Source organism: Bactrocera latifrons, unplaced genomic scaffold (genome assembly GCF_001853355.1).
Source record: "Bactrocera latifrons isolate USDA-ARS-PBARC rearing strain unplaced genomic scaffold, ASM185335v1 scaffold_56, whole genome shotgun sequence".
NCBI classification, from domain to species: domain Eukaryota; kingdom Metazoa; phylum Arthropoda; class Insecta; order Diptera; family Tephritidae; genus Bactrocera; species Bactrocera latifrons.
In genome coordinates this window covers 627,646-654,047 of record NW_017537223.1, presented here as the reverse complement: position 1 = coordinate 654,047, position 26,402 = coordinate 627,646, and the positions used below count along the sequence as shown (strand labels likewise).

The following is a 26,402-nucleotide window of genomic DNA, read 5'->3' as shown; positions in this document are numbered from 1 at the left end:
GGTGTGGTGAACGATATCTTTTAGACTATTATTCGACTCTTATTCGTGGTTTTGCAAGAGAATCAGGCGCTTAATATTCAAAACTTTAAAAGAAGTTGTTAACTACATCTATGGTTGATGTTTAGATTGTCTTTTATTCTTCTGTTGGCAACASGATGTTTTTCAAGTATATTTCTTTAACTTATTCGATTTTGATGTTATTRAAGAAGTGGATGGACGACCCACTTGAGGCAAGTTTTTAATCACTTCACGACCTTCTCTGCATGCTTTATGCTATTCAAATATGGAACCAGGATTCTATTGGTAAGAAAAAAGTTTCAAGCAGCTTTCCGAAATAGACCTGGACAACAAGCAAATATTGGGTTCTCAGCTGCAACAATTCTGAAAGGTTAGATTACGTTATTTCAAGGAAGTTAAACAATAAAGATTATATTGAATAAACTCATTTGAAGAGCGTAAGGAGTAAGAACTGTGTGCAATTTCCGGTTTTCGCTAACAACAAATAAGGTTTTTCYATTAGCCTTCCCACGACAATCAGTTATATTTATAGTAATTCAAATGAATTCGAATTTTAATCCGCAGGATTGTCAACTTGAAAGCATATCAATTCTTTTTGGGAGGTTAAGTGCTGTTAACACAACTACCATGGGTTTATAAAGGAATCGTTATCAAAATGGTTTACAGTTTGAAAGTGAGAAAACTTATTAAATTTCGTATTTTCAACGAAAGTTTTACCCGAAATGTTAATCCATTACAATATCACTACAGAGTGCTAAACATACATTTCTCCTTTCTGCTTCCTGGTTTCCTTCACAATTCATTAATACACGTCATTTTCTTCAYTGACACTGCCAGAAGCGGCGAGTGCAATGCATTCTTTCTATTGCTGATAAGCGAGACAATTACTTAAGGCCGCCAGATATCATTAGTTCCATGCACACATCACACTTCTGGTACACGACAACAAAGTCAATAGTAGGATGTTGAGCGGACTTACTCGCTTGCTACTTTACTGATAAATACATGTATGTATCTTTCAAAGCGAGCGCGCAAACATAGGCACAATGCAGCACATAAACAGTTAACGAGTTGTAAGTGCATACCAGTGGGGAAAACAACTAGATAAGAAATGTAATTGCACTTTGCCTACGGTAATTACAGATGTAACGTATCGACGGTAGTTCGGATTGCAAGCGCATTGGTCTGCTGTGATTTTCTGGCTGTATAAATAGTACTGACGGTGCTTGCTTTCAACAAAGTGCAATCGTACTTCGCATAGACTTGTAACATTTTCTAGAAATTGTCTACGAACTATCCGTTATGTTGAAAATTTTCACTCTACTCATCCTTTGTCTGTGGATCTCACAGGGTGAGGCCCATCGCAAAGTCTACTTTGAGCCGTTGAACGAGTGCGAAGACACTGGCACCTATCAACTTTGCCAAGATTTCCGTGACATACGCAATCTGATTGATGCGAACACTTTGGTCTACTACATCTCTTATGGCTATTATAAGGACAAGGAATTYCGCAAGGCCATGGAATTCATCAAAACCGACCAATTCCAATCGGTGTCGCAGCAAATTGCCGATAGTTCCGTTTATCAGAAACTGCTTAAGCGCTTTTCCGATGCTGGCGTTAGCACGGAAACCATCTCCAGCATTTCAAACATTTTCAATTGCCTGATGGTTTCGATACCCGAATATGGTGATGAATCGGAGATTACTGAATTAGACATGCCGAAGATCATAGTGGGACGATCTATGCAGGATGTCGCTAAGAATTTGGTGAGTGCAATTCCACCTTCGAAGCTTCGCCATTTGATACGGCGTAAGATGCATGAGAGTAGGGAATTTGCCAACTTCTGTCGCGTGTTGCGCAGCAGCGGCTGCCGTTACGATGTCAAGAGGCTACTGGTAAGTATTCCTGTAAAAAATAAATCCTCATTGGTAGCTGCTTAACAATTAATTTTCAGAGCTCTATCTCCACAAGGTACCCGATTAACGTATTGAAACGCAATAATATCGATCTGCAGAAATTACTACAATACGCATATAAGATCTTCGATTACAAAGAGTAATTGAACTGCGGCTTCCTGCTCATTTGAAACAGATAATTTGAGTTTGCGCTTTGAAATTTGACAGCGATGCAAATAAATTGAATTGAATTTGTCTAAAAATGGTGATTTATTATTTTTCTTCTATTAAATGCTGGTTAACGGAGTGGGAGTACAACACATTTTCAGGGATATGGTCTCTATGCGTTCTCAGGACTAAATCTGGGTCGCCTGACTCACCTAAAAAATTTCCGCTCACAGCATTTGCCTGTAGTCATTCCTCTTCGGGCCGCTTCAAGCGACAATTGGCATATTCGGTAGCCAGTCAAGTACTTGCGGACCGTGCTTCAGGCAAAAGCGTTGCCACCCTTTCAATTGAAAGCAAATCAATGCAAACGCTTCGAATGATATGCTTTGACATAAGTGACTTTTTCTGTCCGGCCTTCAATTAGAATGCGCCTCATGTATTACGAGTAACTCCCTTGCCACCGGAAGCCTTTGAAAGTAATGCCAGGAATTCATGACCCTATTTGTATTCGACAAGTGTTTGCATTGCTTTGCATTTCATTATGCCATGCAAGGTATAAAGCACGGTCCCGAAATCAGCATTGCAGCCCTTGCCGCCAGCTGGTGGCAGTAGCAATTGTGTTGCAATTTTTGCAACATTTCGCTATTTTCACTACAATCTCATGCAATTTTGCTTGCTATCAATGCATGCAAATCGACGCAACAACACTTGTGGCACAGGTGTGCGTGTTCCAGTAGCCTTTGCGACGTACGAAACGATAGYACCAGATGGCGCAGGCAGGCCGAATGGGTAACACGGGTACTATAGCGACGGTTGTTGCTGTTGGTCAGGAACCACTTGCTCGCTCCTAATGCTTTCCAATTTTCGTTAACTCATCGCCTGGTACTCTTTTGTGGATGGTTTGTGCTTTTGAGCTTTGCAATTGCATCCGTATCTATCGTGATTGCACTTGAATGCTATTTAAGGTGAATTATGCTCGGTTGTAAGAGTAAGTGGGCGAGGAAGAACAAGCCTTTAAGTCGAAATTTAATAGCGCTAACTTAAATCGCTTAAAGACGAAGGTGTAGAAGACAAGTACTCCCTTAAGGGATTCTTCCGTTCTTTTTTTGCTTAAATCTCTTAAAAAATTATACATCCCAAGTTTATACATGGGAATTCGAAATAACCGAAGCTAAAGGGGAAATAGTGGCTGAGCGTCTAGTAAGTATATGGGCGCTTGAGCAGAAACTGTGAGGAGCGATTTCTCAGTTTTTTATTTTTACGACCCATCCAGATCCAGAAAGAGGCATGAAATCTTCGAAAATTTGTCTCATGCGATTCATCCATTCACTATTGTTAAAGCCGACAATAGCGAAAAAGTTTAAGAAACAGTGTCTGAAATTTGTTGTGCGGTCATCAGAGAGATAGCAGAGGATTTACAAATATCTCTTGGATCGATTAACAAAAAAAGGTTTTTGTTTTGGATATAAAGCGTGTCAATTCTTAACTCGTTCCTAAATATTTTATAAAACGACATCGAGTAGAGGTTCCAAAGATATGCTTGACTACTTCGCCAGAACCCTACATTCACTTAATGCATCATTACTAGTAACGAGACATGAGTTTATGAATATGATGTCGGAACTGACCAAAAACCAAAAAAAAAAAAATTAAAATTTGCTGAAGGTGGTGAGGTCGAGTGAGTCGAGACTTATAACAAGTACGTACACATATGGAAAATAAGATTGATAGCTGGCTCAGGAGCCTGTTTCGAAGTCCGGGTCAATTTCGATTAGATGGTACATCGATGAAAATCTATTTATTATATGCGGGCTAGACACAATATAAATTACAAATTTGTGAAATTCTTTCGAGCCAGTCCATCTTCACAGCATAGGGTAATACCAAAAATCCATTCATACTCTCTCAGCTTACCTTGATTCACATTTCATCGTGGATACATAATTAGGCGGACTTACTCGCGTCACTTGCAATGTAAAAGCTGGGTAATTTCATCAAGCACTCGGTCATTTGAAACAGGAAAATTGACTTCATAAATACATTGTGAGCTTTTCATGGTCTACAACTTCGCTCATTACAATGATTGGAATTACTGAAATGCGGGCGACGGCATTAGAGAATGAGTGATATATGCGAACGAGCCAGCCAATTCCTACGTACGATACTATATTCTAATTCGACTAAATATTAGATGTTTTCCGCATGTGCGATTTCAATCTGCCCTAAGACATTTATTTGTTAGCGGAAATGCGCTATTATTTAGAGTGAGATTGTCAAGCTAAAGGCGTATGTAACCTATACGCCCTATGCAACATTACTATACGTAATCGCACAAAATATTGTGTGTATGTATGTGTGAAGTCATAGGCTCCTTACGCCTTAGTAATTTGCTCTACTTATTCTTATATGAAAACATATCCGGCGAACCTACTAACAACAACAACAAGAATGGGAGAAATGCCGCCTGGCGCTGAAAATAAATGCAAAATGAATGCAAAGGAGCGCAGGAAATGAAAATATAGACAATAAAGCGAAAGTGCTTATCCGGATTTGTACAAATAAAAACAATATGTAAGCAAAAGAGCTCATAAGCAAGCTACATAAATRCATACGTACATACATATATATGGGCTGAGTTGTGCCTATGTTGAACTGGTGGCTGCCTCCGGGCCTCTTGACAGCAAAAGTGGTGAAGGTTTGGACATATTTGATTAGCAGTTCTGAAKATGCTTAAAAGGGTAAAATTTTAATTTTTTTTGGGTGTTCGACACCTACGTTGACTTCAAAAGTGTTTGCTCTTCTCAAAAATATTCTAAAACCAAAAAATTAGAATACATCACCCAGGAGATGGAAAGCTCTTAATAATGATTCAATTTGGAAAAAATTTCCTAATAATTTAGCAATGGGTACCTATGGGGAAAAAATTTTCAAAAAGTGGGCTTGGCCCCGCCCTGTAACATGTTTAATGTACATATCTCCTAAACCATAACTCATAACATAATAACCATGACATAAGCTCACACAGCTAAAATATTATAAAAACTAGTAACGCCAGTACAAAAGGGGATGAAATCGGATGATAACCCCGCCCATTCCCCATATAAAGGTACTGTTAAAAACTACTAAAAGCGTGATAAATCAATAACTAAATACGCTAAAGACATTAAATTTAATCTCCCCAATGGTATGCGAGAGCTTTTTAGGAGCCGGTGTAAAAATTGGACCATGGGCGTGGCACTGCAAACTTTTAGGGGAAATCACATATCTCGGAAACGTACGATCGATTGAGTGCGTGACAATTTCTAATATTCCTATGCTACAGTATGAAAATGGGTGAAATTGGAGTAACGCTACGCCCACTTCTGATATATCACAATTTTCAGTTCCATGTGATGCCTTCTTTTCCCTCTATGCTGGGAAAGAAAAATTAATATATTACGATAAAACTTTGCACGAATAGTGCCTTTGAGGTGTTTCACTTTATGGCAAAAATTTTCCTAATTGCACTAAAAATTCTCATGCTCCTAGGAATTAAATATGTGGACCCAGTGCATGCAGTTGACTTTTTCAGAGAGAATTCTTTCCTGAGAGAATCTGTGTGTCAAAAATGGATTGCATTGGGTCAATAATATAAAGATGTTCGAACTTCCGGTCGACTTAATACCGCATAGATCAGTCAATAAGTGAGTTAACTTAATAAAATTGAAAGAGCATGTTTTTATTTTAACGGTGCATATTTGTGCCTAGAATAAATAAAGTCGGGTAAAAACTCGCTCTAGATCCCATATAACTAAGGAGTCTTATGTACTGGAAGTTACTTACCTTTAATCCTTGGAAGTTGCAAGAGTATGTAATGTTCGGCTTTACCCGAACTTGGCTCTCACTTATTTTCTTTATAATTTTCGATACAGTCTGTAATGCAAGCAACCTTGCATTGTAGTGACAGAAGGTAACCGTAGGWTATAAATGGAATGCAATTTGTTGCGTTTATACTGTTTCCTAGAAATGAAGTTTTGAAATAGGATAAAATTACATCCAGTTGAATTCTTGTTACGCTTGCTAACCAACAAGAGCTCACCAAAGAATAAGACTATCATCTGCAGAAAGTTTTAGCGATTTCGTACTAAAAGTCGTTTGGAAATAAAGGGGATCGTCCTAGATAACTTTCTAAAGCGATTATTGTAAATCCATACTCAAAATTAAGTAACTAAGCGTTTGCAAATATGAGCGCAGTATTTTTCTTCTAAGAGAAGGGGTTTTAAAATATTTGAAACATTAATATAGGAGTATATCTTTATATAATATATAAAAATTATGTGTCACGTTGTTTGTCCGCGATGGACTCATAAACTATAGAACCAATTTCAACAAAATTTAACACACTGTGTCCAGTTCGAACTACTTAAAAGATAGGATAATAAAAACAATCCATGAATAAAAAAGTAAAGTGAAAGCTCTATTAAATGGACGCTCTATTAAGCGGGCATCTCATTGACTAGACATTGAGTAGGCAGCCTTAAATTTATTCGTAAATACAATTTTCACTGCATTACATAGTACATTGTATGAATGATTGTATAAAATCTATACCACAACAATTTCTCAATTTTATATTTTTGTCCCACATCTCCAATAGTATTTCCGTTCCTAATTACTAAACTCTCGAAGCAGTAATTGGGTCAAATATTAGAATATGAGGGAGACCGAAAACATTTTTAATTGAAAGTTAATGCCTCAAACCAACATACTATAAATGCAATTTGATGGCTTCTATCCAACTGGTTGGCTTAATTCTTTTGTGAACACCAAAGCGGTGAATATTAGCGCTGCTAATTATATTAATTTTAATGTGGGTMCTAAATGATTAATGCCGGTTCCCACAATTGTGAACGCATTTCACTCGAGCAATTATGTTAGGTTACATCGAATATTTCAAAAATGTCATGCAATCGCCTTATATTTGATTCTTATGACTGTAATTACTTTTCTTTACTATACATTTAAATTTTCTATATAAAAATGTATTGTTTGACAAAAATGTCCATGGGTCGCTTAAAAATATGTAATTTTTGTAAATAAATTTCCCATTCGCTCTTTTCTAATTAAACTACATTTAAAATGTAAATCGAGTAAATTGCTGGTTCGTATCAATAAATAATGCGTAAATGTTTTAACACTGAAAACAGTTACAGCCATGAACATACAAAATCTGACAATAAATATTATTAAAACTTCAAAAAAAAAAAAAAAAAAATTAATTCAAAATTTCGGTTCTTCTTTATTGGCGTAGACACCGCTTACGCGGTTTTAGATGACAACAATTGATCTGCCATGACGCTGTTTGACGCCAATCGGAGATTTTAAGTGCAGCCAAGTCCTTCTCCATCTGGTCTTTCTAATGGAGTGGAGGTCTTCTCTTCCTCTGCTTCCCACAGATCTCTACGAGCCATTCGATATCAAACGAAGTTTCAGACAAGGCGACACCTGCTGCAGAGCTGAATAGAGAAGATACAAACTTCTATAAGAGTGCACAGCTGATGTCGACGCCGATGATATCGATATCATTAACCTCAATAATCGCGCCGTTGGTTCTGCTTTCTCCAGAAAGGATAAGGCAGCGAAGCAAATGAGTCTGCAGGGAAAGACGAAATATCTCGTGTCATCAAAATATGGCTTCCATTTGCTTTTAGTAATTTATTGATAGATTTCCTGTTGCAAATGAAAATCTAAAGTTTCCGCCTACTAACTGAAATGAAAAAGCTTGCAGTGCTGGTCGTCGGTTGTTCCGCACACATTGGCGCCTGTGGCTGCTGTTGGGTTGCGTACGTGAACCAGTTTGCTACCAGTTGCTCGTATCGCCTCTAACGCAGCGTCGTCAATGCTCTTCTATTCTGACACTGTACTTATAGCCCTCTACAATAGCGGTAATCTAAATGATTTGCTCCAAACGCTGCCATTTGCGCCGCAGCTCTAGCCTATAGCGCAAATACCTTAGCTACTATCGTAGACTGAGTTTGGTGCGGCAAGTAGAGCAGATCTTCAACGCTTTGGACGAAAATATAATATTAAAAGAGGACCGGGAGTTTTTTGCTGGCATTCATCGAGGCACTAATTTGATATTGAATACACTGCGCGGCATATGCGTCTTCTTGTTCACTGTTACCGTTATGGCGTTTGCTGATTCCCTTGAGAACCGTGATTGGCTTTTGCCATGGAGTTGCCGTTCGATTGGCGCGCATCACCGGCGGCATATGTTGGCGCTGTTGCATTTGAACTATTGCTATTGGCCTGCGTCCTCGTGCAGAGTCTGGCAAGCGATTCTTTTCCGGCGGTTGCTCTGTGTGTTCTAACGAACTACACACGTTTGTTAGGAGTTCGGCTGAGTCGGATCGGTCATACTGGTAAGGATGTGCAGACGAATATTGGAGAGTTGCCGCAATGCATTATTGATCATTAACGTCTGTATAGGTGGGTWCATCTTTGATAGAGAGTGAAAGAAACGCGTCTTAATTGTCTTTTACAGATTACAGGAATTCATAGAAGAAATCATTTCAATACCGCTTTCCAAGACGTCTACACTCTGATAACATTTCCATTGTACACCAACACTGTTTCCGATAAAGTTCTGTATTTGACCTACTTATTGGCTCTGCAGCTGCAAATATGCGCTTATTCCTTCGACACATTTGTGGAGGGAGTTAGAAAGGTATAGTCAGGCAGTTTTAAGTTAATAAAAATAATAAAAAAGTTCTCAGATATACAGCTATTTTTCAATTTTTCTTTTCGATGACTATGCGAAGAAAAAGAAGTAAAGAATAAAAATTTAAGGTTATTTCGAATATCTTAGGATAATGATATTCGCTGGACTTACCTTCTTTAAGATTAAAATATTTTATAATATAACGTTTAGTCTTTCCCCGGACACTCTCCAAGAAATGTGACAACTAAATGCGTTACTAAAATTAATTAAAATCTACCCGAAGTGCTGCATACCAAAACAAATTGTAGATGGGTTAACGTTTTTCTCTAGTAAATGCCTCGTAATGTTAAAAAGTTGTGCAAGGAAAATTTCTCCTGCCATAGTACTAAAGCTTGTGCAGTGGATTAGGACGGAGACAATACTACACTCTTGTGGTCACGCTGACAGAATGAGTTCAACGCACAAAGAGTTCCGATAAGGTCAGCGCTGGTAGAAGCAAAGAAAGAATGAACCGTTGAGAAAATAGGAGAATGAAAACAATTATTACTTCATATATGAAACAACGGTTACAGTGCCAAGAAAGAAGAAGACAAAATTCAAAACCCAACAATCCATCACATCGTGCTACTACTGAGCTTTGCTTTTAACAATATCTATGGTATGTCAAAACTTCAAGATTCGCTTTTGGAATAAAGTGATAGTGGTGGTTTGTCCTGAGCCTTTACCTAAAACATCTCTGATGATCTTTACAGCTTCTTAATCGTTTAGTTGCTTTTCCAGAAATTTATATGAGTTTCACGACTTTTCCATCGCCTCTCGTTGGCGGCTTTTCGATCCGAAGACAGCCGATTCGGAAGTCGGGTCCCGCCGAAGTCGATCAGCCTCAACCCATTTGGGAATGTTTCCTGGTGCAGGCTGAATTTACCGACTGTTGTGCCAAGGTTCTTTGGTCACATCTTTATTTTCTTCAGTCTGGACATGGGCGCAAATCAGCGATACGTTCAAGTACTAGGTTTGTGGCTTGACGTTCATCCACCGGTGTGAACGAGTACTGGGTCGACGGAGTCTCTCTCGAATCCCATACAAAAGTTGGTCTCCTTTAAATGACCACTGTAGTTAATGCCACAAGGACCTACTCATTTCAGTCCTTGTTCCGTCCATCGCATTTCCTGGACGGGATTGATGTCAACCTTCAGTCTAACGAGGACATCAACCAGTTGGCTGGGCTCGGCCTCTTTCCAATTAAATACCGAATATTCCACCTGCATGATCTCAAATTCTCAAATCGTAATCCTTAATTCGTCATCAAGACAGGGTCTTTCATCCGAGGCTGTCGGTTAGTTGTCATTGGTAATATATTTTACGTGGCGGGTCCCAAACTATCAGGGAAAATATTCACCGATTTCGCCCAATTTCGAAAGATGTCGTCAAGTTTTAAAGTCACTTCGGAAACGAAATTCCGTCGTGTTTCATTTATGGCATTATATATGAAGTCGTTAAAGTTTCTTAAGCACAGCCACGCATTTTTCAAAAATTTGTTATTTAATCTATGGAATTTTATATTATTATATTAAGTTGGTCCTCTCACTGATATATGATAGCTCTTCTTCATGTTATTATTAGGCGGCAATGTGAAATGTTCTAGCCTAGTATGCTAAGGGTAGGTTAATAACTCGGAACCCCACCGATATTCCAAGATGTGTTAATGCTCTAAGTTTCCGTTTCTGATGCTGATATGCCTGTAGTAGATTGACAAAGAACATTTTGCTGACGTTATAGATTGGTAGACAGGTCGCAAGTTAAAACTAAAATCCTTTCCAAACTAGTATCAGCACTGTTAGTGTCCGCTTAAATATGCCTGAATTCGTGCAATTGCTTCATTAGCCGAATCACGCGACACCAATTATATAATTAAGTTATTAATTGTCTCGCCAATGCATAAGACGCGCCAATATTCAAATGCCTCTGAATTCACCTCTTTAGCTACTATAAATACGAAAGAAAAATGCTGAAAATCTTATTAACTTTCAGCTGTGCACCATTAGCCATGAGCCAGCCAGTGAACAGCAACGCCTTTTTCAAAATCCTCTGGTTGGGTTTTCGAATCTGCRGTGGCGATTTAACCGTGTGTAAATATCGCCTGGTCTATTTGGCGTACGCGCTCATGGTCACCGCGCTGGTGACTCTTTGCTATCCACTGCATCTGGCATTGGCGCTTTTCCGCACCGGTTCACTAGCTGGCAATATTAAGAATCTCGCTGTGTGTGTCACCTGTATYGCCTGTAGCTTGAAATTCCTGATTTATACGCGGAAGTTGCGGATTATACGCGAGATTGAGCATACCTTTGCGGAACTGGATGCGCGCGTGAGCAGCGAGGAAGAACGCAAATATTTTGCTTTGATGCATACTAGCGTAAGGAATGTGGTCTCTGTATTCGTGTGTGCCTATGCTGCGGTCGGTGTGACGGCAGAGTTGGCATTCCTCTTAAGCAACGAGCGCAGTCTGCTGTATCCGGCCTGGTTTCCGTTCGATTGGCGTGCATCCACACGAAATTTCTACGTGGCGAACGTGTACCAAATCGTTGGTATTTCCTATCAGATTTTCCAAAACTTTATTGACGATACCTTTCCACCCATAACTTGTTGCCTGCTGTCCGGTCACATAAAGTTGCTCGGCATTCGTGTTTCGCGTATTGGCTATGATCGTGTACATCTGCCGGATAATGAGCGGGAGCTGGTGCGTTGCATCAAGGATCAAAAGAATCTATATAAGTGAGTGTTAGAGAAAGAGCTCTCAGTTTCTAGAGCTCAACTCAGTTTTGAAAGTGCGCTTATCCATTTCAGGCTATTCGATCTGCTGCAGGAGGTTATGTCCTGGCCGATGTTCATTCAATTCACCGTTACCGCTTTCAATATCTGTGTGGCCATGGTGGTGATGCTGTTCTACGTGGATACACCGTTCGAACGTCTATACTATCTGGTATATTTTATATCCATGCCGCTGCAAATTTTTCCCATCTGCTATTATGGTAGCAGTCTTCAGCTTCTTTTCGGCCAACTACAGTACGAAGTGTTTCGCTGCAATTGGCCCGATCAGACTCGGCACTTCAAAAAGCAAATGATACTCTTTACGGAGCGTGCTTTAAAAACTACCACGGCTTTGGCCGGTGGTATGGTCAAAATACATCTTGACACCTTCTTCGCCACCGTGAAGGGCGCTTATTCGCTTTTTGCTGTCATCATGAAGGTTAAGTAGATGAAGAGTTAGTACGGCAGCTGTCTTTATCGAAAGACTAAAGAGTTAGAGTAGAGTGTAGTAATTGTTAATATCAAGAGAAACGATTTACAAGCTTATAAATTAGCACATATAGTATTTTTAAAAGCAGAAACATAGAAAAATCTAGTTTTCTTTTCCAACCAACGGTTGTGGTTTTTTAAGGAGGATTTTTGAATAATATCTTCTGCACTGCATGGCAGAAGTGTGTGAAGACAAAAATATTCACGGAGAACTATTAGAAACCGTTGCCATACTTTCTCGCCTCTAGTCTGCATGAATTAAATGCTTCTCTTATATCAGTGTTGGATCCTAAATATTTAATTTTCTATAGAGATTCATCATATCGAGGGGCTATGACCATCAAGCTGCATAACTCTGCATCCTTAAGCCGCTGATAGACCAACGAAACATAATTGGAAGCAATTAAAAGTAAGCACGTTCCCAAGTACTCCAGCTAAATTTATCCGAAAGGTGCGACATAGCATAGTATTGGACAGAAGTGCTTCTCATTTCCTTTGAATTTTCTGTATGTAGATAATTTCCCGTGAATTGCCATATTTACAYGCAAGACTGCATCTCCAAGTAAATATATCTGCATATTGGTGTTGTTGCTTAGCTGTTTAGCTCCATATATACTACTAAGCATTGGAACCAAACTCAGCCGCAGCCAGAGAGACTCGGTGAAGCGCCATCTACATGTGTGCGCCAATAATTTGCTCGGTGCATATTGTCGGCTGTAAGTAAATGGACATTGATGTCGATGTCTTTACACACTTGTGTGTGTTCGAAATTTGGTAACCGATGCTTGAGATTCGGCAGCTCTGGGCTGTTGTTTGCACCGCTTTCCTTTTGCGGTCGAACTGGGTCTGGCAATTGAAGGAGCTTTATGATGTTTGCGTWACAGTTTGCAGTTGCTGTGAAATCCTAATTACCCTCTGCTGTATTTACGGATACTGAGATCATTTTCGACTACATTGAATACCTAATCGGCGGACGCAAACCACAAACGATTTGGAAGCTTTCCAATTAAACTTTCTTATACCCAATTGTAACTGACAGTTTGTGCTTTATAAATGTTTAAGCTGTAATTAGCTTTTTCAGTTTGAAATTATTGTTAGAAGACTCTGCGCAATCTGTCTCCTGCCGTGGCGGCCTCCGAGCTGTTTTTACATAAACAAGAACATTCAGACTCGGTGTTTCGTTGTAAGCGAAACAATGGMCGCATTATCGCAAGTGAAAAGCTGTCACAATSTCTATTACGGTGATTCGCTGACTAAGGTATATCGTTCGTCGAATGCCACCTCTTCAGCCCTGGAAGTATTCAAAACATACTAGTTGATGGCGGTGTTTGGAAGTTGTGTGAGAAGAATGTGGATACACTTGGGTAGAGCTAATATTACCTAAGAGATTACAGAGACATTCATGATAATATGCAGGGTTTGTCCGGAAAGTAATTGGTCTGAGTCGATTTGAAAAAAAATAAAAAATAAAAATTTGTTGGACCAATCGTCACCGTTTTTTATAAACTTTCAAAGTAGGCTTATTCTGCGTCGATGCAATGCTGCCAGCGTGATTTTCAAGCATTGAAGGCGTCGCGGAAGGCATTCTCCGGAATAGCCTTGAGAGCCGAGGTGCATGCTGTTTTGATCCCCTCTGTTGTCTCAAAATGCTTCCCTTTCACCGGCCTTTTCAAGCAAGGAAACCAAAAAGTCCTGGGGCTACACCTGGGCTGTAGGGTGGCTGCGGAAGCCTTGGCATGCCGGCTTGGTTAAGTAGCTATTCGCAAGAAAGGCGGTGTGAGTCAGGGCGTTGTCATGGTGCAACTTCCAATCGACTGCGATGTCYTTTTTTTGAGTCTCTTGAGGACTTCTATGTAAAACTTGATGTTGACGGTTTGTCTAGGAAGAACAAATTCATGCTGGACGACGCCTCTGATGTCAARAAAGTCAATGAGCATKTTGGACCTCTCACAGAAAYACGTTGCGGGAAAATGTTTGTCCTGACAYTCCAAGTGCTCGAAGAGAACTGACCAGCCGCTCGTTCCAGTCGGTGCGCGCACGCTCCGGACTATTAATTTCCGSACAAATCCTGCAGATATCCTTATATTTGCTAGTATTCTTCCGATCAAAGAGTCGTCAGGCGTTAGAATCAGTTGCTATGAAAATGAAAATTTCATTTGAATTTGAATGAAATGGACATACTCGTCGGCTCCGTGTAGCTAATTGAATGCAGTCAATGCAGTCCTAATACTTGAAAGACGGTGTAAAACTATTTTAACAGAAATCATATTCTTCCAAAACCCTGAAACACTCTTTCATGCTATCAAAAGTTATAAATACCCTTTAAAGATTTTAAATTTTGAAATTRKCGACCTTAATTCTGCCTGCTTTCGACCATTTACCACAATAGCTTATACACTCACATTGTARACACAAATGAACTTGCAAAATATATTTGAGTACGCAATGAGATTTCCTTATTTAAATTGATTTACAAATGCCACACAAAAAAGGTTGAATAAGTAGGTGTTTGGCAGCACCCTGATTTCCGTTTTTCCAGTTGCCATCATGAAAAAGTTTTTTATATGCAAATATAAATGAAACCGGTGAAGCGATTTATATTTATTCATTCACACACGCTTTTATAATGAATGMGTGATTGTGATGCCACAACAGAGCAACCCTGCAGGAAATTTCAGGTTGTACTTCTTTGAGCGATGGATGAAGCTCTATAAATAATAGGCCCAATGGACATTGGCAGCGTCTTAGTTTTCTGATTGTTGAAAGGGGATTTAGGGGAAATTCTATTACTTGCAGTAATAAAGRGTTTTCCGCTTAGAGTGATGTGATTTCTTAAAAACAAAAACACACACTAAAGGAAATTCAAATATTTTATGTGAAGTACAATCGATACAATTATCTTCTGAATAGCACATCTTTCAAATCGCCTCCATGACTTCTTTCGATGAACCGAATTTTCGAGTACTTTTTCYATTAAATCAAGTYGTATGTCATGAATAGCACTTCCAATATTGACCAATATTGACTTCTAAAGCTTGAAGAAAGTTTGGTTTGTTGCCTAAGACCAATAACTTCAAATAACCCCACAAGTAGTCTAATGGTGTTAAATCACAACTTCTAGGGTCATTCAATGTGATAATTTCTTGAAATAATCCAATCTCCAAACCTTTGTCGCAATAATTCTGTTACTAAATTTGCTGTGCGGCACGTAGCCCAGTCTTGCTTTAATCATATGTTATCAAGACCAACGTTTTCCAATTGCGGCCATAAAAAGTTTTTTATCATCGATCTCTACCGCCCCCCATTGATAGTGATGGTGTCACCAGCAGCATTTCGAAAGAAGTACGGACTGATGATTCCACCAAACCAAAAACCACACCAATTCTTTAGAACGCCTTGTAATCGACMAATTGCGGTCTTCAGCAGCAGTTGCCTGAACGGCAGCAATATTTTAATTACTTCGAGCGGTTCTTCTCCTTATTGACACTGGAACATTTTGTAAAGGGAGCGGTGGAAGGATCGTTGCAGGCATAMGTCATTCTGAACGAMCTTCGATCTCTTTAACTGATGAAAATATAARAAAAGTGAAGRATATGGTGTTTGAAAATCKTCTGGCAAGTATTAGARAGATGKSAATAGAGYTAGAAATCACTTGCGAGTCCGTTCGAATGATTATGGTGGATATTTTAGGTATAAAACGCGTTGTTGCTCAGCTTGTTCCGATAAAGCTGAATTATTTTCATTGAGTCAAAAAATACTTTCATTCACAAAACACTATTTTAGATGACAAATTTTTCCTAGTGGGGTCGATGCAATCGAAATACGCATATAAAAGGAAAAACTTTGTAAAAGTGTGCTGTTGAAATAGCGGCATTAAAAGGCAACAAAAAACCGTTATCGTATTTACACCAGCAAATCGGTGCATCACTGTCATCTATAGTGATTTTTCATTTCCTCCACGCTGTTATTTTTGTTGCTATTGCTGTGCAATTCGCACTTTTACCAACATGTGTACATACATATATACTTATGTATAGATATATATGTACCATATATATATATAGATAAGCGCGTTGGTGCTTTAAGGGTGTAGACGTGCGCGTGATTTAAATATTCTGAATTATTTTATTGTCATTGTTCATTGCTGGCTTCATTTTAATTTACTGCAAGTCATTTGCATTCGCAGGCACGCACGCCAAGGCAAAACGCAGCGTGCGCAATGGCACTAACCCGAGCAGCAACAACAGCGAAATAAACAAAATAATGGCAAAGTGAATGAACGACGGAATTACCGTAGTTAAGTTTCGCCCTAACTCAACATCCCCACGCGCCGCAGCGAACTTACGGTCGAAGTCTCTCATTGTTGACGACGCTGACGACGCAGCGTCGGTGCGAAGAAGCTCCAGCTACAGCTGCGATTCGCTGTTCGCGTTATCACGGCGCCCAATGCAGTTGTGGAATACGTTTTTTGGAATGTCTGTGTGTGTGTCGATACTTATTCGTCCATTGAACGCGTCAACCAAGTGACAATGTATTTCGACAGTTTCCTCCAGCTCAGCCCGACGACATGTTGCATGTTGCACGCACGCCCATGTATGTGTGAGTGTTTATGTGCAATTTCGCCTCCTGTCACGTGGCTAATGTCCTTCGTCGCTTTTTTATGACAAAACGTACGCATAAACCCACACATTTCACTATTATATTAATCAGTCTCATACAGCAGCGTTCAAATGCATAGGTGCACGTATACGCTCGCCTATTCGGTGAAAGTGTAAGCACATTAATTTCGTGGATTTCGGCGCGGAACCACATCCTCGCTTTCACGTTCGCTGGTGGCACGAAGTGGCTGGTGCTTTTATGGCTTAACGGCTGTATTGCCGCATTGATAATGTGGCTTTTAGCCAAAACTGCGATATTTCTAAAAATAACTGTGAACCATGCGACTGAGCCGAGCAGCGAAATAAACCGTTTAATAAAGCAAAATGGAGCCTCCGAGCATAGGATGCATGTCTATAGTGTGAAAGCGGCGATTATAAAATGAAATTACTGTTTTGCTGGTAATGGTAAATGCAATATCACACTGTTCGTTAATGTCCCGTTTCTGGTGTCTCAAAAAATTTGCCTACGACCCACTTCCTAACTCGTGAGCATGCGATTAATTCTCAAATCCTTTCTGATTCATCCAAAGCCAACTGGTTTGTGTAGAGAAAGAGAGAGAGAGTTGATACTTATTGACCGTTCGTGGTCGGCTTAGAAAGTGTGCCGTTTTAATTAAAATATAMCAGAGATTTGCTACTTGAATTGTGTAAATTCATTTCTTAAAATCGTTAGAAGCCCAGTTCAGCTTTTCCGCGCTTTATTGCTTAATGTTTTAAAAAAAATTATCAATTAGAATAATAGTCGAAAATTTTTTTCTTATCTAATTCACAGCAATGCAGAAGCTGTGAGTTARTCTTCTTCTTCTTCAATGGCAAAAAATTTCGCTTACGCGGTCATAGTCGAGATAAAAACAGTGCACCAATGGTTTCTTCTTTTAGCATTTTTGCGCCAATTCGAGGTCTTCCTCTGCTTCCCCCGGCGGGTACTGCGTAGAATACTTTCAGAGCTGGAGTGTTTTCGTTCATACGTACGACGTAACTTAGAAAGCCGAGCCGCTGTGTTTTWATTCGCTGAACTTCGTTCGTTGTACATCTCATACAGCTTATCGTTCCATCGAAGGTGGTATTCGCGGAGKGCAAAGTACCATRAATCYTCCGCAGRATCTTTCTYTCGAAAACTCGTAACATCGACTCATCAGATGTTRTCACCGTTCATGTCTCTGCATTATATAACGGGACRGGAATAATGATTCACTCATAGAGTTTGATCTTTGACCGTCAGGAGAGGACTTGTTGGCAAGAGCTATTCTGCGTTGGATTTCGAGGCTGACATTGTAGTTACTGTTGGTACAGCTTTCAAGAAAGACGAAGCTACCTACGACTTCGAAGTTATGACTCTCGACAGTGACGTGGGACTCTTAACATGTTTGTAGGGTTGTCATTAAATGAGAGGTTTCTTTGTCGAGGTAGTTTTCTTCCTTTCAATGGTGGGGTTTTTTACGTGGCGGGTCTCAAACCCAGCGCACAACCCTTGCGAAGTATGGATCGCATTCTCACTTTTGCTTCTCTCAAATGGATGTTTTTGGCTACCTAGAGGATACTTGGTCTAAGACCGGAGGTKTTGAGATGCTTGAGCCATATGTAAAATAATCGTTTCTGGCCACTCCCAAGTGAATGGCGCTCAGAGCTCTTTCTGCACTTTCGCGAACTTCTACACGTGACTCCATCCGCTAAGTTAAGAGTTAGTCAGTACTGCTCGTAAAACCTTTTATTCAGCTTACATGTCCACTATGTTCCAAAAAAACAAAAAAAAAAAAAAAAAACATGATGTAAAGCTAAACATATACGCATTTTATTAGCAATTTTATTTTATAGTAAACCCAACTATTTTTTTCCATGGTTTCTATTTACACAGATTTCTGAGGAGCGTATCTGCTGGTAAAAGAAGAGTTCTGTGTATAAGTTTCCGTTTTTGTTTTGCTTCAGAAAAGATAGGTTTATAGAATCCTTAGTCAGTTAAAGCCTTCCGGRAAAAGGTTATACCAAAATTTGACCCTCAAAACCCGTTCTATATCGCAATGCCTATATACATTGTTTGTTACACACTAAAGTGACAAGGAGAGAAATCCTGTCAATTTTTTTTGTGCCCACAATAAAATTGTCCAAGTATATCGGTTTTGAAGCCTCTAAACTAGTCCCTCAAATAATATAATGATAAATATATAAATATTATACTTAAGCTAATCCAAGAATCCCGAAGTKTAATTACATGCTTGCAAGATGGATCGGATTATTATCGTATTGATGAAAAATAGCTTTCGGTCATTCCTTTATTCATGTAGAAAAGCTTGAAGGCTGATAAATCTGCTCTGCCYAAGTGGAACGAATCGGAGAGCAAATGTGAAATATTTTACGAAAGAGAAGGAAGAAATAACTGCATATTTCAACGGGAACATTTTATCACACAATTACAAATGTTGCATATGCGTCTCGTATAGGTATATGTTTCACAGGGTGATCAATTATGATTTTATATCTTATATCCCTCAGCTTATGAGTGACGAAAAGGACGACCAGTTGCCATTTTGTAAACGAGTTGGATATTTGCATATGAAGTAGGCACAATATTATTTATATTTTTATAATTTCGTATTAAAGTGGTATTTATAAACTTTATTGCTATTAATAATTAGTGAACATTTTTCTCCAAAGGCGTGGCAAGCTGGCAGAAAATATTGGGCAGTCGAAAAGGCCTTTTCATATTTTGTCAATAGATGTCGTTGCAGTCATGTATTTTCCGTGCTACCAATCACATTGTGTCGTACCAAACAGTTTTGGAATGGTGAAAAAAAATCGGTGATGTTGAAAAAAGTAACAGCTGTGCAAAAATKAAAAATATTGACCAAGACTGTCACATAAGCAGTCATCACATCGCTAAGGAACTTTTGAACCATTTAAAAAAGGCTGGGTTGGGTCCCACAGAACTGATCAACAGAAAGAGCTTCGTCTTCCATCGCGACAACGCTACACCACACACATCTTTGATGACTCGGCAAAAACTGGGAGAGCTTGGCTGGGAAGTTTTGATACATCCACCATATAACCCTGACCTTGCACCGTCGGMCTACCATTTGTTTCGGTCAATGTAGAGAGAAACCAGAAAAGTTTTACCCTGATGAAATTATGTCTCTAGCGGAAAAATAGTAAAAAGTGGTCGACCAAAATATTTGGTTCATTAAAGTTCATTATAAATATGAAAAAAATTAAGTTAAAGTTTGTTTAGATATACGAAAATACTTTTTCGATTACCCAAAAAAACTAACCATTTTGATCTTAAAATATGATTAAATCTATTTGAAGACTTCCATGRAATATGTGAATGAATATTTCCATTGGTACACCTTGTCAACGCGACCTTCTGTGTCAATGAAAGAAAAGTTGCAGCTKCTTGCGGGACACTACAAGCGCATCGTAAAAGCAGATTACGACTTGCAGTTGACAGAAAGTATCTGCAAAAAAATTAAAAAAAAAAAAACCAAAACTAAAGGAGAACTGAAAAAAGAGAAACAAAAAGTACGGATTTATGATGTAAAAAGTATCAACTGGTGACAAACTGCATAGATTTGTAAAACAGAAGGGAGAAAAATTGCAAATTTGCGAAAAAAATTTACCGGTCGCTTTGTCTTAGCATGTGATAGGTATACATACATGAACATATCTGGTAATATGGCTWCTTACGACTGCTGCAATTTGCACTAGTTTCGATGAAGACCCGAAGAGTGGATGTGGCCCTTTATGATATCAAATGATCGCATGTAGGCTCTTTGCTCAACGAATGGAACCAGATCGTAGAAGCTCGAGACCTTAAATATTAGTAGCAACCACGCCCACCCCTTATAAGTAAGAATATATCTCTTTTTTATTCAAATCTATAAAGATTCTCTCAACCAAAGCACTCTCAGAGCTACGCACACATATCCGAAACTCCCACACAAACGAACACACACACAGATATGCATTTGTGTAGGTAGGTGAGAAAACAAATGAGAAATTGGCAGCAATTTTTGTTTGACATGACTTCTGAAGCGCGTTAAATTAGAGCGGACGGTGTAAAGAAGACATTTTATGCGCGCATGGTGCATATGTGTGTCTGTGTGTAAAAGCCTGCATGTGGAAATGCATATGTCCCGTTACACATTCATGTGCGTTCTAAGTGAGCGGGTCCTGACCAACGAACGAATAAATTGCAGGAAAAGTGTAATAAATTATTATATTGACACAGGAAATGGAAAGCACGAAGAACAATGGCCAACCGAGACACACACACACACATGCATAACCAAGACAGTCATTGCAGCGAATATGTGCGGTGCATTTGGCAGCAGCGCAGCGCCAGCATGCTAAAGAGTCAGCGTGCGGTATCAACTGTATGAACCGTTAGTTATTAATAGCCAAGCATTTATATCTGAACAGACCTTGACAAAGTTTTTACCATGGACTATGGATGTGGAAAATATTATGTTTCTAATGAATACCATTCGATGGAGCGCACTTTTAAAATAACATATGCTTGCACTAGTTTTATGCTCAACATTTCAAATGCAAGCGGACTCGGAGCACGAACATTTCCGAGAAACATTACTTTAACTGTATTCACACATGCACATAGCCAATGTAGAGGCTTTATGTCAAAGGTCAGTTTCGAATGGTAGCAATTATCAAAAAGCTAGGAAGGTGGCAATTCTCCGTGGCAACTAGCTGCGGATGACAGCCGCAAAAAATAGGGTAGAAATGATTGAACGGGGGAAATTGCTGGCTACCGGAAATTCAAAAATATAGAATTGCATTTTCTCTCTCGGACAACGGCAGCAATGGTGCACCGATTAATTGGGAGGTAAGTTTCAAGGGAAAACATCCGTCAAAGTTGGGGCTGATAATAACAGTTTGATGTAGAAACTAAAAGTAATTGGTTGCCGGTCAGCGAGAGTAGTTATCGACAACTGTTGCTTAGAGTATAATATCAGTTAGTTCATCCAACAGTGGTTTGTTCGCTTAAAATGTAAAGTTATGAAAACTAGAAAAAAATGTCTGYTTCGAAAATATACTATAGGCTCATATAGCTGTACTTCACGGTTGCATTTCTTGAAACTTGAAAGATCTTCATTTCTATATTGGTCGGCCAGTTTGAATGCAAATTGAAAGCACTTGGAGTATTCGAACAACTGTTCTTCGCAAGATGCTGTTAGAGCTGTTTGCGTGGGCGATGAATATCGATGAAGATGGAATCACGAACTGTGCTGGTTAGACCAAGTCGTTCGCATGGAAGAAATGTCTCTTTGGCTTGAGATCCATGGAGTACCCAGTGCTTAGCGACCTGTCTGCACTTGGGATGTACAATTAGCGTGATGTCGTAAAGGATGGAGGCAAATGGCGGACTTTTGTGTTCTCGACCSAGATCACCCCACGGTTGTAGCGCCTAAGAAGAAGTTCGTATGGCAACTATATGCTAAAAAGGTGCGATCTGAACCATATGTACGGGAAAAGAGGACGTATGACTAGTGTAGACAGATATGACTAAATCGTCTTAGCTCGTTGCGCTGATCATTTATATTATACTTACAATTTATAGCGTCTCTCACTTAGAATAAATTTCCTGCCAAACTGAAATGAGAATAATTGTTACGAGTATATCTTGAATCCTGGTACAAATAGGGAATACGCTCAAATCGCTTATCAATATTTAATAGCATCGACAGACGGCGGTGTGAATCCGGATTAACTGTTCTAATTAACTGCATTAATGTGGATTAATTGAGGAGCTAATGAAGATAACTCCGTTGTTAACTCCCATTTAATCCTCAAAATTTTGAGGAGCTAGCTGCGTTTTCGAAGGCAACTGTTTTTAAATTTTCAATAMCAAAACAAGAAGTTTTATAGAGAAACATAGAAGGCTTATGTTATGATGTTATGTTCAAATGTTTTGATATGTTTTTGTAAGAAGAAATGGTTTTGTAAAAATTGGTACGCTAACAACTGCACCATTCACAGTTAATGCGGACTAACACTGCCGTCTGTCAAGGCTATAGGGGCCTTATGATCTACTATATAGGAGTTTTAAATAATAATAAGAGAACGGACCGGCGTTCTAAGCTGTCGAATCCTTTGCTTCTTGTCTCTATAATATGACTGTTTCAGTGGATAATTAGTTCGAGGTTTGAGAAATATGTAATTTTATGGATAAAATAGACTAGACTTACATAGAAATATATTCCCTTAATCGGCACTCTTAGTGGTTTTCTATTAGGCTTTTGGGCAATAATTTGATGAAAAATATAATTTTGCTTTCGARTTTAATTGGTTTTGCAATGTGTTATTATATTATGCACTCAAATAGTTAGCCAAAGCAATAATAAAATATTAAAATATGTAATAACCGGAAATTAAATTATTCAAGTATTTGCCTACAATAAAAATCAGCTATAAATACATTAATGAGCTCGCTTATGAATAAATTACAACAAATGGTAATGAAATATAAATACCTTGTTTTAGGTAATTTATCCGTGATATGCATTTCTGTGGATTCTGCGACCTTGTCGAAGCTTGCTCACATTTATAACCCGCAATTATTAACTGTTATTTGGAGATTGTTTAATGCCCCTATAATTCAGAACTATATTATATTCAATTAAAAATGTTTGAAGTTAATTACCGGAGTTAAAACGAGGAACAAAGTCGAATATGGAAAGCTATTTATACAGGTCGAAGTGTCTTCCCGTTAAGCAAATTTTTACATTTGGATGGAGAAGCTTACAAAAAGAGCRATATTAAAGCTCTTATTAGATCGATGATTTTGAAGGAGGAAGTAGTTAAAACTCAGCTATAAAAGAATTCTAAAGCGTAAGACATTCATAGAAAACTGCTACAAAAACAAATTGAGCAGCGAGTTCCAGAGAAGTGGACGCAATGCAAGTCCAAATTAATTKTTAATGCCCAAGAAATTTTCCATAATTCACCAGAAATCTTTTTATTATCGCTAAAATAGAAGGTGCAATAATTCTTAGCGYCTTTTGTGTTCTAATTTAATGGCGTAGTGTTGTTATTGAATGTCTGTTGTGGCAATTTTGCCTGTTCTYATTGTTATTGTTGTCATTAATAATACTTTTGCGATTGCCTCTTGCGCTGATTTAATAGCGCAGTCAAGTCACGCAGCAACAACAGGTGCTTAAGCTCATTGACTGCACAGTGCGGCGGTGCTCTCAACATTGAAATTATCAGTGAGCTCCGGTTGGCGGCGTGTATCCCCCAGAGTCAGAATGGCAGAGCATGGCGGCGTCGGTAAACTCGCTCATGAGCTCATGAGTGTTGCATGAATGGGGGACTCTAATAAATGAAGTCACGTCTAGCGAATAAATCTATTGAAATTAACAGCGAACATATAGTACGAATTATTATTGATAAATGCCATTCGGGAGCTTAAGTACCAGGTGGGGCAGGAGAGAGAAACACTCAGAAAATAATGCGATATGAGCGRCAAACTCGACTGCTGTGAAGGAAGTGTTGAAAGCACACTGCTRATAATCTGGAATCAGTAATTTGGAGTGTTAATTCCATTAATCTAATATTGAACGTTAGATTATTGGTTTGCAGACCACTATCTCTTSTTTAGTACTAATCKAAATATTGGCAAATAATCAAACTTAAACTTATTTTTACATTTATAATGRACTTTAATGAAAGTTTGGTCGATCACTTTTTYCCATTTTTTCGCTAGAGACATTATTACATCAATGCAATMCTTTTCTGGTTTCTCGGCGAAGAACTGCGAYATGTATTTTTCACAGGTTTCTCTTGAAGCCAACTTTTCTCCATAAAGAGAGATCTGCATTSTCCGAAACAAACGGTAWTCCGATGGTGCAAGGTCAGGACTATATGGTGGATGCATCGAAACTTTCCAGCCAAGCTCTCTCAGTTTTTGACGAGTCATCAGAGATGTGTGTGGTGTAGCGTTGTGCTGATGGGAGAAGAAGCTCCCATCCCAGTAAAATATAGAGTAAATCGTTCGACCAGGCTGCAGTAGCTCATAGTGGATGATTCCTCTCCAATACCATTAAACACTCAGCATATCCATTCGAGCCGTCAACCCTGGCTTTGCGATCATTTGTTGAGCTTTGCTGCGCTTGGACCATGATTTTTTCGCACATTATTGTCGTATTTGATCCACTTTTCGTCTTCTGTTACCATTCGCTTCTGAAATGGTTCGATTTTATTTAGTTTCAGCAAAGAACCGCAGATGTTAATTCTCTCCATTAAATTTTTCACAAATAGTTCGTATGGTACCCAAACATCGAGCTTCTTTTTGTAGCCAGCCTTTTTTAAATGGTTCAAAACCATTGGATGATGAATGCTAAGTTCCTTAGAAATGCCATGGCTGCTTATGTGACGATAATGCTCAATATTTTCCATAATCTCATCGACTTTTTCAACTACAGGTCGAAGAGGGGGAGGTGCATCTTTCACATCGAAATTTCCAGCACAGAAGCAAGCGAATCATGCTTGTGCTACGCGAACTGATACAGCATCGTCTCCGTAAGCTTCACAAATGTCATTGATGGCTTACGTGGCGTTCTTCCCTTTTTTATACAAAAATTTCAAAACTTCTTTCAACCTCCTTGAATTTAATTTTTCTCACCTTTCCAACACTTATGGTATGACACAATGTCATTGGCAGCCCTGGAGATATACGACTGCAACGAAATCTATTGACAAAATACGAAAAAACCTTTTCGACCTCCCCATATATCGCAAGTTGTTTACTTAAGTCSTGCAAAGTCCACACATCACTATAACTTGACTCTATTAAGGAAGCCGTAACATCGAAAGAACCGCGTACTATGCTTCATCCCCTAGGACTTGCTCTGATTGCTTGAAAATCGTGAGCAGGCTCTTTAAGGTTTATATGCATATACATTAGTATTCTGGAGGCAACCTCACAGAACGACGCCGTGGGCAAAGCTGTTCTAATCAAACGCAACGTATTTTGTAAATAATTCGAAAATAGCATGCGGCATATCCTTTTGAATTTGCAACGCAAATACAAAGATTCAAATCAAATAAAGGAAACATTTTCTCTCACGCTTCCATTATATGAGTGTGTGTATTTGCATTAAGTAGCCTTAAGCGAACATGGGAATGTTTAAGAAAATTGCAAATCAAAAAGTCAAAGAAAGAAGTTTGCCGTTCAAAGAACGGTGAATTTTAAACTGATTTGATTTAAAGCTGCAAAAAGGAAGAGGATTCTAAATGTCGTTACGGTTTCCAGAAAAACATTTCGATTTTTTTGGCTCACATTTTTCATTTTCTTTCAAGTCTTCACTTTCTACCACTAGTCTGCTTTTGACTCAAAGCCGTACAACAATTTTACTACTCTGAAAAACAACAATCATAATGAAGTGAGAGATGTTCGAGTGTTGAGCCAATGGAATGCGAAATAGTGGAMTTTTGGGTAAATTAAAGGTCATTTGGCTGCAGACATTGATTACAAAAAAAGTTAGAAAATATCAAAAACGCTCAAATTAAAAGTTTCCCAACTCGAAGCTTAAAAAGCCGATTTTTTTCCAGAGGGAAACCTAAACGGATTTCCATGTTTCCTCTTTTTAAGCGGACTAAGTGGGGKCGGGTGCTATTACGTTTAGAACCGAAATTACTTACGAAGAATTATGGCT

At 38.8% G+C, this 26,402-nt stretch overlaps 2 protein-coding genes across 2 annotated transcripts; both read left to right on the top strand.

Moving 5' to 3' along the window:
* The first annotated feature begins 1,247 nt into the window (after nt 1-1,247).
* Nucleotides 1,248-2,177, top strand: LOC108974489. The gene is made up of 2 exons (XM_018942349.1): nt 1,248-1,914; nt 1,974-2,177. The coding sequence occupies exons 1-2, from the start codon at nt 1,321-1,323 to the stop codon at nt 2,076-2,078; spliced, it is 699 nt and encodes a 232-aa protein (XP_018797894.1). The 5' UTR covers nt 1,248-1,320; the 3' UTR covers nt 2,079-2,177.
* An 8,652-nt stretch (nt 2,178-10,829) lies between these two features.
* Nucleotides 10,830-12,038, top strand: LOC108974474 (odorant receptor 59a). The gene is made up of 2 exons (XM_018942329.1): nt 10,830-11,554; nt 11,627-12,038. The coding sequence occupies exons 1-2, from the start codon at nt 10,830-10,832 to the stop codon at nt 12,036-12,038; spliced, it is 1,137 nt and encodes a 378-aa protein (XP_018797874.1).
* Nucleotides 12,039-26,402: the final 14,364 nt, after the last annotated feature.